At 41.6% G+C, this 19,498-nt stretch overlaps 1 protein-coding gene across 4 annotated transcripts in view; it reads right to left on the bottom strand.

The window, feature by feature from the left end:
- Positions 1 to 19,498, bottom strand: part of FTO (FTO alpha-ketoglutarate dependent dioxygenase) — a 414,727-nt gene that overhangs the window by 236,078 nt on the left and 159,151 nt on the right. For all 4 annotated transcript variants that reach the window (XM_040633312.1, XM_040633313.1, XM_008702630.2 and 1 more), the window contains exons 6-7: positions 16,028 to 16,171; positions 8,898 to 9,017 (exon numbers count right to left, since the gene is read on the bottom strand). In XM_040633312.1, coding sequence (XP_040489246.1) covers positions 8,898 to 9,017; positions 16,028 to 16,171 — 264 coding nt within the window. The remainder of the gene's footprint in view (positions 1 to 8,897; positions 9,018 to 16,027; positions 16,172 to 19,498) is intronic.

The following is a 19,498-nucleotide window of genomic DNA, read 5'->3' as shown; positions in this document are numbered from 1 at the left end:
GAGTAACAGAAGGAAGAATATTCTAGATGGAGGCGACAGCAAATGCAAAGGCCGTGAAATGGAAGGAAGAAGCCGGCCATGTTCTAAAGACAGTAGGAGGGCAAGTGGGGGACTGCGAGGGAGGAGAAATCATGTTCTGGGGGGTCGGAGTGGGGGTGGACAGACCTTGTAGTGCTCTAGGCTCGTTGCAAGGAAGTGGGATGTCTGCACGTGATGGTAATTTTGGGTTGGGGAGTGAAATACCAGACTTATATTTTAAAGGAACACTCTCTAGGGACACCTGGGTGGCTCAGTCCGTTAAGCGTCTGCCTTTGGCTCAGGTCATGATCCCAGGGTCCTGGGATCAAGTCCCACATTAGGCTCCCTGCTCAGCGGGAGTCTGCTTCTCCTTCTGCCTGCGCTCGCTCTCTCTCTCTGACAAATAAATAAATAAAATCTTTTTAAAAAATAAAGGAACACTCTCACAGGGGTGGGTGTCGGGTGGGAGAAGCAAGGAGGCTATTTTGACAAATGATGGTGGCTCTTTACCAAAGTGGTAGCACAGGGGGTGGTGAAGGGTGGCCAGATGATGAATATTTTGAAAACAGAGTTAATAGGATTCACTGATAAATCAAGAGATAAATCAAGAGAACTCCAAGGTTATAGGCTGAGTAACTGGACAATACAAATTACTGAATTGTGTGATCCTGTGAGAAAGACATGGAGATTATGGGAATCAAGAGTTTGGTTTGAGGTATGTTAAATTTGAGATATTACTAAATAGCTAAACACGGCCCACCGTGCCCAACCACTATTCAGGTCTCCAAGACATCAGACCCCAGTACCCAGATAATATTAACAGATAATATTAATTTATAATAGGCATGGAATATCCCACCATTTCCATCCGTTAAAAAATTCACTATTAACTGCATGAAAAGTTTTTGACATTAAATAAAATACAAGCCCTCTTGATCCCCCAACATCTGTTAAAGAGCTGATGCATTATTCTGGGTATTACATAATTGCTCATTTAAATTAATAATACTTAAGTAAAGGGATATATATTATCAAGCTACCACCTGTTCCAAGTCTTTGTAACCAAAGCAGACATGACTGGAACAGTAGAAATTAATTTTGAGTATTGCCATAGTAATCCAGATTTTTATTTGAAGGCTAATTTTGTCAATCAATCAGAAACAAGTTGGAGGTTATCTGAGATTTTTATACACATCAAGGAAAAATTTACAAATGAGATCGTCACAGGTGGTTCCAGATGGGCTGAGGTCATGTAGAGGAAATACAAAAAAAGTCAATTATAATTTATGTGTTAGGGGAAAAGATGGTGTTAAAAACATCATCTATAAATGATCACAGAGATACTTTCAGGAATACTGAAAAAGCAACATATCAAGTTTCCCTTAGTTTAAAAAAAGGTCATTCTTTTGCAGATGTCAATGAAAAGAGAGCAGGATCATGGTTATGTTACCCTTAATGCACGGAAGAGCCGACTTAATGTGTTCCCAGAGCTCTCTGGTAAGTCAGATTTTGGCACTGGGAGCACATTTCTCCATAGAGACACTTTTGAAAAATATGGAAAGATTCTCAGCCCAGCTTCCCAAAGTATTCAGCCCACAGTGGGGTAGAAACATTACCAGAGTAGCACTGGGCTCCAATTCATTGAGTCCCTCTAGCTCCAGGAATGACCCCGGTTCTGGAGGAAGGGAAATGAGAAGAGGGGAGGGACGCTGTCACTAAGGGGCACTAGGTCAAATGGCCTCTAAGTAAGGGTCCTAAACTGAGGACTGTCTATACTTGCTTTTAAAATCACTAGTGGCGGGGCACCTGGGTGGCTCAGTCAGTTAAGCATCTGCCTTCAGCTCAGGTCATGTTCTTAGGATCCTGGGATCAAGCCCCACATCGGGCTCCGCGCTCAGCAGGGAGTCTGTTTCTCCCTCTGCCCCTCCCCCTGCTCCTGCTCTCTATCTCAAATAAATAAATAAGATCCTTTAAAAAAAAATAAAATCACTCGTGGTGATGCCTTGCATGTGTACAGTATATTATATCTCACGTAGTTTTTCATTTGATCATCGTAACAATTTTCTTCAGAAAGTAACAGTTTTAGGGACCATTCATTAACCAACTTGGGGAAAAAAAGATCCTCTAATCTTGATACCGTTCCCAACAACTGGCTCACATCCTTTGGAAATCCTGCTTTCCTTTCAAAACTGTAGGCCTGCTGATTTTTTTTTTAACATAACTTGAGTCTTCTGGACAGAGACTCTCCTAGAATATCTCAAAGGTCTTTCTAATAAGATAAATGACAGACTAGAGCTGAATTTAATGCCCCACTCCCCACCTCGGCCACCCTCCAAAAGAACTAGAGGAAATAAGGTATCCAATTGTTTTAGGTTAAAACTTTGCCAGGAAAAAATGGAAATTACTGACACCCCGATCTGGCACCCAGGGTTCTGATTCACATCTGAAATGCTATGATGGTCGGCTAGCCAAAGGAATCCAAAAGAAATGCCGCAGCCAAGGCTACCAGAACACCCCCGGGGGAAAGAAGCAGGATCTCCACACCTCTGCATCAATCTGAAATCTGCTGTGCTTAAAATTATTTAAAACAACCACATTTGTCTATTGGACAAGAAAATAGAACATGTGTGAATCATGCACGTGTGCGTGTGTGTACGTGTGTGTGTACGTGTGTGTGTGTATTTAACAAAGGCTAGCGAAATGTAGCCCAAGCCTATGGAACCAAGGCTAAAAGAGAACGGTGGCTGTTTATTTCAGGTTTTCTCCGCGCGTGCTAACGAGAGTTGAGAGAGATGGCAAGGCTCGTCCTTGGAGTTTCCCAGCTCCCGTCCCTCTGCCTCACTGTTTTCGGCTTCGTTAGCCTTGTTCCTCTTGTGTGCAGAGTAGAGGCACCTGAACGATCCTCTTAACATTCCTGGGATGTAACAGGCACATCCTAGTACTTGGTACCAATAAAGCTCAAGTCTCATACAGCTCATGTAAGGGTTAAAAACAGAAAGTCCTACCCACTGGTTTGCTCTGATGTTCCTGGAGATATTGTCGCTGGATGTATCCTCAGTAGAATTCTATTCAACACCTCTGTCTTTAAGTACAAAGCTGTAGGCTGTAGCAGCTTTAAGAAACATAAGTATCCCTTTTTTCTGCTGCACAGTATCTGTGTGTGAAATTCTCTAAAGGGGTTTAAGTATTTACCCTGAACACTATCAGACGGTTTCTAAAATTTTCCTTATCCAGTTGCAAAAACACTTCAAAGAGAATCATAAACATAGTCCTTTGTGCTTTCGATGCACATTCTGTTTCTCAAGCTTAAGCCTGAATTCTCTTGGAATTGTAAATTTTTTCCCCCAAAAAGACAGGATACACAATGCTTTTTTTTTTTTTAATTCATTACTAAGTCTGCAGCGACTAAGGGAAAAACTGGAAAACTCTGAGAGAAATCCAGAAGGCAATCAAAGAAGGAATCAAAACCTGTTAGAAATTCATTGCTAAATTACACGTACAATTTCCCCTCAGATATTTTACTCTTAATAGAACAATGCAGCTGGGCTGTGGGGAACAGCGGTGGGGGGCTGGGGAGGGAGGAGGGTGAAAAGCACCGACCTTCGGTGAACACGTTTAAGATAATAAAAACCGTGAGCCAAGGATTTTTAGCCACTGTAGCTGAAAAGTGACTTTTTTTTCCTCCCCCCGCCAATTTCCAAAGCTAAATATAGAGGTCCCCAAACTCAGTGTCTGTGTACATAATTTGAATTACTGGGTGCTTGTGACTGTTTACCTGCCTCCAATCTGTGCTTATCCTGAGCCACTCAGCACTGTACCGGTCAAAAAAGGGAGAAGGGAACTTAAATTTTAATTTAAAACCACCGGACATCTCACACCAAATCCTAAATTACTGTAAGATATTCTGCTCCTGTATCAGCGATGCTAATTCCGAAAAATGGAAGAGAGGATTATGTTTGCAAATGTAATTCAGTATACACAATGATACTAAAGGGGAGATATTTATACACACACATATATTTACACACACGTATATAAGTTGGTGACTTCACTATTAACATGGGCAGAAAATTAATATTTCTATCCCTTTTTTCCTCATACCCCCCCCCCAATCTTTAATCCTAGAAGAAAGTTTAAAATGAACTTGGCTAATTGAACTGTAACAGAATAGCCAATACTGGAATACTCAGTATATATTTCACGGGATGAAAAAGCAGCCTTGTTCCTCTATTCAGTTACAAAGAATTTAATCTAAAGCACTGTGATGATAGCTTCATTAATCTCTCCAAAACCAAACAAACTGCACCTCAGCTCAATCACTGCCTACGACTGCGTAACCCATACTAGGAAAGGCTCCACCAGACAGCAGTGGACAGGCTCCTGGCATGAGCGCTCCCAGATGATTTTCACAGGCCAAAATGACAAGGAAAAACGCATGACTCATCTCGAAATTAACCTATTATAACTAACTTGTAAAGGACAACCTTTACATTCGTAAGTACATTTCTCTTAAAACTTTTAACAACAAGAAACTGGTAACAGAATTAAATAAAACACCTACTCGTTTTCCACATCTCTCTGCTCTCCTCTGCCAAATTTTAACATAAATGGGTAGAAGTTAACGCAGCCTATAGCTTACCTAACATAATTATATGTTGTGTTTTACACTGTTTCAAAACGGATACATTAAAATGATCCAGTCTTGGCTCCTTCCCACTAAAGTCAATAAAGGTTATGAAGGCCAACTGCCATATGAACGCACTGCTATCCCAGCACGAAGAACTGTCAAGACGGGAAATGCAATTCAAAACATTCAAAGTGATCAGGATTCTACTCTTCTCTTCTAAGAGAAAGAAGCAATAAAAATTTTAAAAAATTAAAAAAAAAAAGCATGAAGAAATTTCTCTCCAGTATATCAATCATCAGTACTTCTGAAAACGTTTACTCTGGAAATTATTCTAGAATATTTCCACTGGATTATACTAAATTGACCTTTTGTTTTTTAAGGTCAAAGGGAAATGAATAAATGTCATCAATTTAGAGGACATCACACCTAGTATTCTTTTCCGTATCACTGTGAATTTGATGGTGTTAAAACATTTTTATAGGTAAAATAAATGTCAGTTTTGCAAAGTGCGATACCAGACCCTGAGAGACAAATGGCCTATCCATTGAATCTCTGGCTACAGCAAGACTTCCTCACCTCACAGGAGACTTCGGCTTTTCATATTTCTCTTTACCCAGAAAGCAAAGCTTGTACAGTTTCTTTCAAATGGTAACTCTCTCTTACCCTGAAGAGTCGCCTCATAATACACTAATCTTGGTTGTGAGGTGGTGGGTTGCTTCAAGAAAATAAAATAAAATACAAATATCTGAATAGCGTTCCAGGGTTATACTACCATCCTGAACAGGGAGCAAAGATGAGAGGAAAAGGCAAGGCTAAATTCTTGAGTTATACGAAAGGGTTGTGCTGCTTTGGGCTTAATGGCTCATAAATTCATGAGGTCATATTCAGGGAAAACGTGATATTTTATCAGAATGTCATTCAAATATAAGGTTTAACATTTACATCACAAGAGCAAGCACAGAGTAAAACCATCCTTGGGGGAGGGGGGAGAGAAGTGGTGAGAATAAACAGTGTGATAAAAATAGTACTTGCTGGAACAGAGAATGGAAGTAGAGGCTGGGGGAGTTTCAGACGCAACGGACTAAACTTTCTGAAATATGTGACTGGTTATGACATGTGAAGCAATTACCATTAAGGGAAGAAACGTGATTTCAAAGCTCATTTTCCATTCTTCTGTATCCAACCTAAGACGACACCTTCCAACCATGAAGTGGGGGGAAAAAAAAAAAAAAACCACAGAGAAGACAGAGAGAAATCACAACACCAGTGTCTTCCCTGGTACAAGGGCCGTCAGAGGTTGCTTTACTCATAAGCAAAAGGTGAAAAGTAATGTACATACTGCCTGAGGTTTTTTGTTTTGTTTTGTTTTCACCAAAAGAGAAAGAGATCGATGCTATGCTGCACAACAGACAAAATACGTTAATTAGAGAAGTCTTTCCACAACACGCACATGATTTTACAATTTAAAAAAAAAAAAAAGCACAGAGATAAAGAAGAATCATTTGTCTAAAAGGATAGTAATTTTGAGTAATATATTCCCTGGAAGCAAAGCGAATACATTCAGAAATGCTGTTCAGATTAGTCTAATTCTATAGAATCCAAATGTGCACCAAACACTGCACTTTTTATGTTAAATTGCTGTTGAATTTGTTAACCCACAACTGATTTCCTGTGTTATGGAATCTTGGAGATTACAGCTAACTTGAAGCAACAGGGATAATTCTTGACAGTTAATGGTACATTTGTATGCATTTTCCTGAAAGGCCAGCATCTTGAGGCCTCCAACTGGCGGCTCAACATTGCCCCCTACTGCTTGCAACTGCAAACATGTGAGGTGGGCTGGTACAAAGCAGGAACTCAAGGCGGCCAGTGCCAGCTCCACCCCCAGTAAGCACATACCAGATGGCACTGCGCTAACATTAGGAGCCACAGAACCATAGCCTTCCCCAGTGATTAGTATCTCCTGTCTCTTCCAATAGCAAAAATAAATTATTATGAATTTGTTAAAAAGTCATTTAAAAAGGCTTGAAGCCGTGCTTAAATTTAATTTAGAAGTATCATCCCTTTTATCTTGGCCCAAGCCTTCACTCTGCTGATAATGATCAGCCTGAGGCTGGCTGAGCAGAGACACCGGGGCCATTGACTTCACTCAGAACACCCAGTAATGTCACACCAACTGCAAGGAAACTCGCTCTGGAGCGTTCCCAAGGTTGCTCTTCTTGGTATTTTTTACACAAGAGTCATAAAGTAAACAGAAGATATTCCATCTAATCGATGGGCCATGGCCCAATTTAAAAAAAAATTATAGCTAAAGCTTTTAAATGAATTCATAAGGAATACAATCAGTAAACCCACAACACCGAAGACTACTCTTTAGAAGAAGGAAAAAAACAAAACCTTGAACAAAAAAAAATGCAAAGAATTTTTTTTTTTTTTTTTTTTACAAAATCAATGAGTTCCTTTCTTATTCATTTGCTGATTCAAATTTTCTAATCTGTGGAGTTGTCCAATTACAATCCCAAAGTCAACCTGATGTCTTAGAGTCCAAGTCTGGCAAAGAAAGAGGTTCTTCTAACTCATATGTAAATGGACAAAACCAGAATAACACAGTAAAAAATTCCCTGAAACTGAAACTGCCTTTATATACACATCCCATAAAACGGAGCACACTCCACACAGGCTAATTCTAGGAACAGAACCAACTAAGGAGATTAAGGCATGCACTTTTCATTACCTCCAACTCAGTTTTACAATGCTCAGTTTTATACTGAGACTCAGGTCTTTGGAGGAATCCATTTTTGTGATACTATTAGTACAATAAAAGGAGGATTATAACATTCCTTCCTCAGACATATATCCATGAAAAGGCATGATTTAAAGATCTGAGGAGATGTCTGGAAAGCAAGGACTTCCGGATTCTGACCTAGACTTCCAAACTAAGACCCCTTCAGGGTTGTGACTTGATAGTGTCATTATTATAAAACAGCGGTGAGCACCAGCTATGCATTTTTGCAGACCAGTTCGCCGTTTCCAGCACATTTCCCAGTCTGTGCAGTGGTACTGCCTCTAGTTTGGCAGGCTTTTATCACTTTTCCACTACGTTCTAAAGGCAATGGTTTCCAGGCAGAACAGCGAGGTAGTGAAGGGCATGACCCTACGGCCAGCCTTCCTGAGTTCAAATCCCATTTCCCCACTTTAGGGCCTGTACGATCTTGAGGAAGTTATGTAAACCTTTTGTGGTTCAGTCTCCTGGTTTATGAAATAGAGAACCATCATACCTACTTTATGAGGTTGTCATAAAAGTTAAATAAGTTATATATAAAACATTCAGAATAGTGCCTGGTACTTCATAAGCATCACATAAGAGTGCTATTATTACTATTGTTTAAATTAAGACTTAATTCAAAACTTGCAAGTGGCCTCAACTCGCCTTCCAGCTACACTTCCGACTCTGTCCCCCGACTCCTTGCTCCGGGCGGGCTGTCCTTCCCCACTTGCAATCTTGTTAGTGCACTTCCTGGAGCCTGATGTTCCTCTCCAAGTGCCCTATCTGGCCCTACTCCTCCCCATCCTAAGTCCCTAAAAAGCCACATCTGCTGTTTCACGACAGTCCGGGTCCAGTGCTCTGAATTTAATACTCCCTCCTCTGGACTGTGATTTTTTTTTTTTTAATCTCTATTACAGGCTTTCATTTTAGCTAATGTAACACCTGGCTACATTCATGTTTCTCTCCTTATTAAACTGAATGTAGCGCTTAAGAGCACAAGTCATAGAGCCAGACTGCCTGGGTCTCGATCGTGCTCAGCCACTTGCTCTGTGACCTTGGGCGAGGCACTTAATTTCTCAATGTCTCAGTTTTCACATCTATAAATTAAGACTCATAAGAGTTTCTACACTTCGTAGGGCTGTTGTATGAATTTTAGCAGTTAATAAGGGGAAAAGCCTTAGAAAGGTGCCTGGTGAGTCTGAAAATGCAAATGAATTTTACATCTTACTGCTGCACTGTTGTTCCCACCGCGTCACTTCCTAGCACGTGTCCAGCATGGTGCCTTGTACGTTGGAAATACTCGATAAAATACTCACGGAACTCCACTGAGCTCGTATGGACAAAATGCGGGCTGTTCCTTACCGAGAGTTACCTGACTCACTAGTTCAGGATAATGATGATGGACTTGCCGATGCAAACTCGGCAGCACAGTAGTTACACAGCAGAGCCCCCCAGAAACTACAGTCCTGGACCTCATGTACTTACCATGCCTTCCATCTTCTTCCACAGGTCTTCCAGTTGGGTTATGGGTTGACACCACCAATCAGTGCATTTTCTGTATCGATTGCCTTGAAACCAATACTGTCTCAGCCACTCGAACTCGACCTGAGGACCATAAGGAGAAGGCAGTTGTTTTAATGCCCTCATGGGGGACAATCAAAGACAATAATGTCGTCACTCGATTCCCCTCCAGTCATTTCGTTGCCACAGGGTGAGAAAAGGTGAGAAAAGCTCAGCCTAACCAGTTTCCAATATAACCTGGAGTCTCCAGAGCATTTGTGCAAAGCCAAGAAAAGAGCAGCCTTAAAACTGAGGTCCTCTTAGCGAGACAACCCAGCTTGGGCTGGGGAGGGGTTTTCCATCACCTTTATTAGTCAGACGTGAGGAAACTGTATGTCCATCAACAAATCCTGAAAAAAAATTAATTAGTAAAAATAAATTTTACCAAAAAAAGCAAAACAAAACACAAATACTGAGATCCTAAAGTATACAGCAGCCTGCACTATGTGTGATCGAGAAGATATAATCAGAAGCGGTTTTTATTAAACGTCCTTATTAAAGACCAGTATTTAGAGCAAAACATAGACACGTATTAAGAGATAGCAATTTCAAGTTTCTTAGATTTAAAAATCAATGACGAATTTACCATGGGCCAAGAGGAGCTGGTGAGAATCCTTGTCCTTATAACGAAATAATACAAAGTTAATTGTTGGGGGTGTATATTAAAGCTACAGCCATTCAAATTGCTACCTTTCAACTCAGGGCACATGACAATAGGTAGAAAGAATAGCGAAGACATTAATAATTGCTTCTCCTTCCTATGAACCTACTATGGTTATTATTATGGTTATTATTTGCCAACTTAGCATTCCTCCTTCTATTCTAGCAAAACCCCACTATGTGGCTGGTAACTGACCCCTTCCCCAGACCCAGTCCATGTGGTCTGGGGAGAGCTGCAGCCCCAATACCTGGGGTGGAGTGTGCCACCCAAGTGTTAGCCAATCAGCCCACCACATTTCTCTAGTCCCAGAATCGGGTATGGGGGCAATCACCATACATTCAATCACAGTAAGTCTGAGCACTGAGAAGACTGAGGAAGAGTATTCCACAACCATTTCCCCACCAAATGGGGAAAATGGAGACAACAAAGTAGGAAGCAACTGCAAGATAAAAAGATAAAAACCAGGTGCTGGTGATAGCATGTGGCTCTTGACCAAGCTGTTCCTGAAGCCTTTTCTACTTAAGCCAATTCAGGCTGGGTTTTCTGTCCCTTGCAACTGAAACAATCCCAATGTTACGTAGATGAGAGGCTGAGTAAAGCTTTGGAAGGGTAAGAAACTGTTTTCTATCCACTTCCCACATCTTTGAAAACTCATCTTCAACTTGAAAAAAATCAAGTCGTACTGTCGAAGTCCAACTCTATTCATCCCCCAAACTCTTTTTACCTCTGCCCTCTAAAGAAATGTAGAGCTTTCACAGCTTAATGTTGGGTCATCTGACTTTGCTAAGGTAATCGTGTTCCTTATACAGACAAACTGTTATAATCTTCACCTGTTACCACAAAGAATTTTTGTGTTTATCCATATTGAACTTTCATGAGGCAAACAAAAGCAACTTGTGAAGATTTAACAATGGTGAAAATGGCTCGAGTAACTAACCTGAGAATACGCAGTCATATGAAAGGGTCTCAGTTTACATTAACTAAATGTTTGTTTGACATGTAGAACTGATTTCAGTTAAAGCTGTTTAAACAAAAAAAAAAAAAAAAAAGGAATGTAGACAATATTAAGACAATAGTTGCTGAACCTCACCTGTGGTATTAAGGGACAGTTGTTAACAGAAGTAAACTCGACTGCTTTGAAGGGAGAGCGAATACAAGTGTAGCTCAACTTCTCTGAAGATACAGGTTTAACAACGTTATTTATCACAAGACGAGTTATTTTTAAGAGACTTTGTGTGAAATGTGTTCACGCTATAGGAACAGCCTATCAGCATGGTATCATGCCCTATTGTCAGGGAGAGCTGAAAAGATTTTAAAAGGTTTTCCTATCTTGGGGCTGGTTATTTCCATCGATGAGGACAAAACATGTAAGCCCTGGCCACCGTGGTGTCCCAGGAAAGAAAATCGATTATCCTATGTAATTAGTTAATCCAACCTATCATCAGGGTATACCCGAGTCTAGATTTCAGTAAATTAAAACTCAGAAGACTGGTGAGGGACATACCTCCAGACTCTGCTATCAGACAAGAGAGCAAAGAAAGACCCTGTCCATTGTAATAAATGGTGACTTCCTCTTCCTCCTCAGATGCCCAGCTATCATTTGAAGCAGACGGTGCCATGAGGAAGAATAAGGGCTCCACCGCCAAATGGCTAGGTCACCTGTAAATAAAGATCATTACATAACAACCACATAGGTTTGTGGCAAGGATTAGTGGGTTAATAATGAACAGCCTACTATATGCCGGGCACTTGCTAGATGCTAAGAAAGCAAACCGAAGGAGGCCACAAGGCCTAGAACTTGTTGTCCCCAAGGACCTCACAATCTGATAAAGTCTTCTTAGCAGGAGAAGTTTTAACATCCATGTCATTTCATGCCCACCCCCCTCCCACCGAGGCCAGTCAGTAAAATTCAACACTGAGGACTTACTCCCAGCAGAGGTTTATTCATGAGCTGAAGTACTGTCCAGGAGATGACAACCTTTCTGGGCATCAAATCCACTGGCATGCATTTTACTCAACTCCAGAACCTGACGTTTTCGTTTTCAGTGTCATGGGCAAAAAACAGGACAGGATTTTAAGCAAATGTCACCCTCACCACGTCCCCCACTGCCAAGAGAAGCCATTGGCTGCTTTCGTAAAATTAATTACGGAAGCAAAAAAGATTTTCAACCCCCTGATTCAGAGTTTGAGTTACAAAAAAAAAAAAAAGAAAAAAGAAAAAGAAAAGAAAAGAAAAAAAACCACAACCAAGCAAAAAAAGTTATTTTTATTTTTTTCTCCCTAAACTGTGGGGATCAGAAAGGAAAAGTCGCTGTGTGGATTCTGCATATAAGCTGACAGGTCAGAATTCAGAATAGAAGGGAAGCCTGAATTTCTTCAGGGCTAAAAAAAATAATAAGTAAATAACTAACTAAATAAATAAAAGGCCAACCATAGCAACTGACCAATACAGTGCTAAGCATGCCAGGAGTAGGGTCTCCATCCCTTCTCCAGGGCATGGTGCCCCCAGGAAGCTCATAACTATCAGAGCAGAAACAAGAGACAAGCCATCAGGAGGGCTGCAGCTGACCTGAGGCCAGGAACACGCCACAGGCGATGCAGATCCCCAAAGATGTGAGCCTCAGGGAGACAAAACACAGGAACTCTCTTGAGGCTCTCTGGGAGTTCATGATGCTTATGAACCAAACTCCCAGATTTTGGACAGGCCCTTAAAAGAAATTCACTGTGATTCAATCTTGCGGGCCAATACCCCACAAAGGTAAGCAATGCCCCCACGTATTTAACCAAAGCCTACCGACAACCTAGAGGCCTTGCGGGTTCTTGAAAGGCCGTCTGAATCATCAGAGAAATATGAAAGCATGTCCACATTTCAGTTTCATCACTGTGCCTCGGAAAACCATCCCTTATAACCCTCATAACTAACCTGTACTGGAGCAGTCTGAACGATCGGTCGAGAAATATTTTTCTCCTATAGGTTGTCTAGGAAAGGTCTGAAGGGGAAGAAACCTGCCTACCTGAAACATGGGGCATTCGGCGGTAAAGTTCAAAATCATATTTATGAGCTACTACATCACCATATACTGTAAATCACCTCCATCCTCTTACAGATAAGCAACTGTCACCTACTTTTCTTCTGCCAAGTTAGTTTGGGCTCTTCCTTTGGCCCCAGCTCAGCTCAGGCAGTTCCCTCAGGAGCTGCGTGAACAGGCCCAGTGGGGTTAACGTCTCACTGTAATAACTGGAATAAGTTATCTCATTGAGAAAGACATGAGACCAGGAGAGATGTTAATGTCCAGTGTACAAAGAGCCACCCTTCAAAGGACCCTTCACAGTAACTTTAAGGAAGATACAGGTTGACCAAAACTATTTTTAAGAAGGAAAACAATATTTAAAAACATGCAGGAAGATTCTACTTCCAACTGGACAAAAGATCTTCGCTAAGCATCTTAAATTAGGAAAAAATATCTTAAGGTATTCAGTTCTACTCCCCAAAATTCCCAAATCGCTTGGTTAGAAACCATCTAAGGAAAACAAGCCACATCTACACCCACATAGCCTGAAAGCCTGCAGCATATAAAACCAAGGGCTTCATCCTATAATTGGAGCAGCGAAGGCACATGGCTTTTAAGAAACAGGAAAGCAAACAATAAAGAACCCGAGGGAACTATTATGGACATGTGTGCTATTGCTTAACAACAGGACACGGTAGAAAGCCAGCATGCCAGTGCTCCATCCCAGGCCAGCGTGTATGGCCAAAGAATAGTATCTGACGATATGCCTTGACATATGGAATTCATTCTTTAAGGGGATGGCCTTGAAGAATAAAAGATTGGGGGGATGGACAAGAAGAGCACACACGCTATTCAGATTCAAGCTCTCTCTCTCCCTTCAACCCTAGACCACAGTTTCAAGGGGCTGAGGTTTCTGATATATCTTTATCCCACTTTGCTTGCTAACATATACAATGTCAAAAGCAGCCAGTCCCTTTCTGAGGCTAATGGGTTCAGATGACAATATTCTACTGTTAGATAAACAGGGTGATCTTACAGACTGCCCCCACTGGTTGATGATAACAAAACATCTCAGTCAGTCACAGAAGAAGACCAGAAGGACAGGGGCAAAAATAGCCCACATGAGTGTTAAAGAGAGCACCCATTCTGCTAGCTCGAATCCTGACATTGCAAGGTATGTAGGGAAGGAAAAGACTTAGATTTCCAGATTACAATTTCTTTACTACAAATATGGAGAAAGACATAACTTTGCTCCCAAATCTAATTCAGTGAGGTCACCAGGCCCATAAATGCTTATCTTTCTTGAGGTTCTAGCTATCAGCAATGTCTCTAGCGAGGACAGAGAGGAGAGAAAATGGGACACTTATCAGGCACAACGAAGGGAAGAAAGTCAGTCCTGAGAGCAGAAGTGGCTGTTATTTCCTGGAATGGAAGAATCCCTTTGCCTTTGGTTCTGGAGATTTTGGCAATGTTTCACAAAGTGTGGAGTACTTCGTAAGATCCTAAATATCTCTTTAAAGACATTATATGATATTGTGGAAGGAGACACTGTTTCTCCTCTGCTCCAAACCCCTCGATGGCTCTCCATTTCCCTCTGAGTAGACAGGAAAGTGGTTGTCCTTATAGGGACCGCCAAGGACTGATATGATCTGCTGCTTTCCAGTCCCCTAATACCACCTCTGTGACCTCCTGTCCTCTAACTCGCAGCCCCACTCCCGCCATTCCAACTAGACTGTCCCTTACCTAGTCTGGAAACATCAGACATTCTCCACATCACAGATTTTGTGGGGGCATCTCCCTCCGCCCAAAATGCTGTTCCCCAGATCTCTACATGGCTCAGTCCTTATGTCCTTCAAGCCCCTGCTCGCGGCACATCTTCTCAGGGGGAATGTTCTCTAGTTCTCTCGATCTAACATACTACCTGATGAACAGATGCATCAGGCATATTATCTGGCATCCCCCTGCACCAGGACGACGGTCTTACTTACCAGTATATACCCTAAAGCACACAGACGGTACCAGGCGCATGGTCAGTCATTACTTGTTGAAAGGACGAAAGAGAACATTTTTGTATTCCAAATTCTCCATCAATCCTTCCAATTCTAGCAAAGAGAAAGTCGCAGGTTGGCGATGACCTTCAACAGTTCTCTATCACTTGGGAATCTCTTTTTTTCCTTTTAGTGTTTTTTGTTTTGAGGTATAATACGCCCATGACAAAACTCACCCATCTGAAGTATAACATTCAATGACTATTAGAGAAAATTCATGAAGCTGTATGTGAATCTCCTTTCTCCCATGGATAATGGAGACTTGAGGCTCAGAGCCTTCTCCCAGCAAAAGCACCTGCTGGAAGGTGGTAACACTGCTCTGTTTTCACTGGCAAGATTTTTCTGGTTCCTTTTTCTTTTGGCTAGTGATACTGGCTTCTACTTAAAGTGGTAATACAAAGCTTCCCTTTCGGAGACATGTATTTACATAAAAAATGAGCTGAGTTATGGGGCGCCTGGGTGGCTCAGTCAGTTAAACATCTGACTCTTGATTTCGGCTCAGGTCATGATCTCAGGGTCGTGGGATCGGGCCGCGTCATGCTCTGTGCTCAGCAGAGAGTCCACTGGGGATTCTCTCTCTCTCCCTCTCCCCCTCCCCACTCTTTCTCCCTCTCTAAAGTAATCAATCAATAAATCTTTTTTTAAAAAAAGAGCTGAGTTTTTAGAAGTATTAAACAGACAACAACATGTACAGTCCAAAGATAAAGCAAAAGCGGCAAGGGTGTTGCTGAGAGCAGCAAAGTTTGTGAAACCTTGTATGGTGGGACTGACGGCATGTACCTCATTTTGTAAATAACACGCCAGGCTCTGCCACCTCCTCTTAGGCTCCACCCATGATTCCCACTGGTTTTGCAGGCAGATTACTCTTCGTGAGTCTTGTGCTTCTGCACGTGTTTGAGCAAGGCACTGACCTCCCTCTACCTCAGCCTCCTAGTGCAAGAATGTTTAGTGAACAACCTTGGAAGTTATAGTTTCTCCTCCAGAACAAAGGGCAGGGATGCTAACAGCCTAGGAGGATAAAGACTGTATCTTGTTTGGAGCAAAGGTCAGGCAGGGTTACTACCTATTATAAAAGATTTGGCTTCCCTTTGCTCAAGTTCCCCTCCTATACTACAAGCCCTGCATGCACCCACATTATAGGCCCACTTCGCATTGTCCTGCTGAAAAAGAGCTCACAGAAATGGCATAAAAATGCAGATACTCTGGCTACTGCTGTCGTTGTGAGTAATTAAACTTTCTCTCTCACTGAGGACTTTCAGGGCTCACACCCACATGAAATTATGGCAGATCAACTTGTTAGCTTGCAAGTAGCTTCCCAGTTCTTGAAAGTCTCACCTCATTGTGGATTTCTTCTCCTTGTTTCAGAACTGCAGGCTCAAAGGATTTCAAAGAAACATCACCATTGTCTGCCTCATTACGGACATTCTGCAGAGCCAGTTGGCAGCGCTGTAAGATATAATCCAAGGTTCCAGTAGAGCACTGCAGAGACAGAAATCAAGATTAGAAGCAAAATCCAAGTTTACCATACAATGCTTCCTAGGGATGTTCACATTTGTCCCTTTTCTATTCTTTAACCTGTTGCCCCCACAGCTCAGCCCATATTTAACTTAAGAATTACTGTAGTGGGGGCGCCTGGGTGGCACAGCAGTTAAGCGTCTGCCTTCGGCTCAGGGCGTGATCCCAGCCTTAGGGGATCGAGCCCCACATCAGGCTCCTCCACTGTGAGCCTGCTTCTTCCTCTCCCACTCCCCCTGCTTGTGTTCCCTCTCTCGCTGGCTGTCTCTCTCTCTCTGTCAAATAAATAAATAAAAATCTTTAAAAAAAAAAAAAAAAAGAATTACTGTAGCGGGGGCGCCTGGGTGGCACAGCGGTTAGGCATCTGCCTTCGGCTCAGGGCGTGATCCCGGCGTTATGGGATCGGGCCCCACATCAGGCTCCTCCGCTATGAGCCTGCTTCTTCCTCTCCCACTCCCCTGCTTGTGTTCCCTCTCTCGCTGGCTGTCTCTATCTCTGTCAAGCAAATAAATAAAATCTTTTAAAAAAAAAAAAGAATTACTGTAGTGGCCTGCTCCCTGGACTCTGTGTTGCCAGCTTGGCCTCACTTGGGCCTCTCTCCTTGCTGATTTTCTTTTATGATGTGGGCCTTATATCACTAAACAGTAGGCTCCCTGAGGCTAAAGCCATGTATGTACGTATATGTAAATATATACATGTATACACACACACCATTTTATTATATATTTTTTTTCTACAGATACTCCAGTATCTAGAACCAAGTCCTAAATGTAAAAGAAACTCAGTAAGGAGTTTTTGGGTGAATAATTAATTAACCAAGAAGTCAAAGACACTGACTTTGTTATAAGCGTCCTGAACCTAACAATGGGAAAGAAAGGTAACCAGACTGATTGGTTCAACAGCCCACAAAATGGAATAGTAACAGTGGGGAAAAAAAAAAATTGAAGTTATAAACACAGGGCAAAGAACTCATTTTCCTTTTCTGCAAAAACCATACACCAAGCAGCTGCAGTCCTTGGCGGAATAGGTTCTTCAAATAATGGAGAATATGTGGCTCATGCCCTCAAGGCATGTTCAAAGGCAGAACTTAGTACTTTGGTATTGGCAAGGGCACAGATAACTAGTTCATCCCTCTCTGTCTGTGGGAGCAAAACAGAGGTCAAATGGACAGCTCTTCCTTTGAATGATATATGTCAGAAAAGAAAAGGATGCAGACGGAGAGTGCATCCATTGGTTCTGACGACAACATGATTTCCTAAGAATGATAAAAAGTAAGGTATAAATATCCTTTCAACCCAATAAGGAAAATGTATTCCTAAAGTATTTCTATTTCAACATGTATAATTTAAACAGATCCCTTAGAAATAACCTTGAAGGCTAATGCCCTGGCACAAAAATTCTTTCTACGGTTACTGCCATTTTACGTGATGTGTCATGGATAAGCCTGGGAAAAACAAAGTTATGGTGCCAAATACAGAAGCCTGACTAATACGTATTTTAATATGAAGATCTCAGAGTGCTGGAAGCACAACAGCAGGCAGCTCCCACTTGCTACAAAGAAAAAACAAAAAGTAGAGCTGAATCACCACTCACTTTTGTCCCGGAGCCACTCCTGCAACCTCTTTTAAAATGACGTTCTATCTATAAACACGCTCTACTCACACCTTTACTTTCCCAAGTATCGAGTGACCTACGTAAGAGGTTACTAATCACAATGCCATTTATTACAAAAGACTGGAAACAACCTAAATTTCCCACCAATAGGGGACTCATTAAATAAACTACAGTGGAGCCATACTTGCAGCCAAAGAAAAAAGGGGGGGGGGTGGGTAGGAGGGGGTACTTTTTTTTCTGGGTGTTCAGAATTTTATCCATCATACAGAACCTACAATAAGGCCCATTTTGGGGCAGGGACGGGAAACAACTTTACTGAGATATAATTCACACGTCATATAAGTCACACAGTGAAAACTTACAATTCATTGTTTATAGCATATTTACAGAGTTATGCAACCATCACCACAATTAATTTTAGAACATTCTGGTCACCTCCCCAAAACAAACTGTACCCCTTAGCAGTCACCTGCTCCCCCCTTTCTGCCAACCTTCCCAGCTCCAGACAACCACGCATCTATTTTCTGTGACCCACAGGTCTGGCTATGTGGGACCTTTCCTATGAATAAAATCATACAATAGGTGATCTTTTGTGACCGGCTTCTTTCACTGAGCAGGAGAGTTCAAGGTTCATCCATGTTGTAGCATGTATCAGTAATTCCTTCCCTTTTATTGCCAAATAATATTTGATTGTATTAATCAAATCATATTAATCAAATAATCACTTTTGTTTTTCTATTCATTATATGATGAACCTTTTTTTTTTTTTAAGATTTTATTTATTTATTTGACAGAGATAGAGACAGCCAGTGAGAGAGGGAACACAAGCAGGGGGAGTGGGAGAGGAAGAAGCAGGCTCATAGCGGAGGAGCCTGATGTGGGGCTCGATCCCACAACGCTGGGATCACGCCCTGAGCCAAAGGCAGACGCTTAACCGCTGTGCCACCCAGGCGCCCCCATATGATGAACCTTTAGGTTGTTTTCACTTTTTGCCTATTATGAGTCAAGCTGCTAAGAACGTTCATGTACAAGTTTTCATCTCTCTCAGGTATGCAATTGCTAGGTCATGAGGTAACTGTATTTAAAATTCTGAGGAAAGGTCAGACTGTTTTCCAAAGTGGCTTAACTATTTTATATTCCCTCCAGGAGCGTATGAGAGTTCCAATTTCTGCACATCTTCACCAATACTTGTTACTGTGATTCTGACTGTAGCCATTCTAGAGGGTGTGACGTGATAACTCACCGTGGTTTTGCTCCGTATTTCCTTGATGACTAATGATGTTCAACATCTTTTCATGTGTTTATTGGCCACTTGTGTATCCTATTTGCAGACATGTCTATTCAGATATTTTGTCATTTAAAAAATTGGATTATTTATCTTTTTAATTGTTGGGTTGTGAGACTTATTTATATACCCTAGACACAAGGACCTTGTGACATAAGCAACAGGAAAATACTTCTTGCATTCTATAAGTTCTCTTTCCACTTTCCTGATGGAACCTTTTGAAGCATAATAGGGATTTTTTTTCAGATGTATTTATTTATTTATTTAAAAGAGTTATTTATTTATTTATTTGAGAGAGAGAGGGATAGAGAACAGTGGGGAGGGGTAGAGAGAGTCTTAAGCAGACTCAATGCTGAGCATGGAGCCCAAGGCGGGGCTCGAGCTCACGACCC

The sequence above is a fragment of the Ursus maritimus genome, unplaced genomic scaffold (genome assembly GCF_017311325.1).
Source record: "Ursus maritimus isolate PB19 unplaced genomic scaffold, ASM1731132v1 scaffold_19, whole genome shotgun sequence".
NCBI classification, from domain to species: Eukaryota; Metazoa; Chordata; class Mammalia; order Carnivora; family Ursidae; genus Ursus; species Ursus maritimus.
This window is presented reverse-complemented; position numbering and strand designations above follow the sequence as displayed.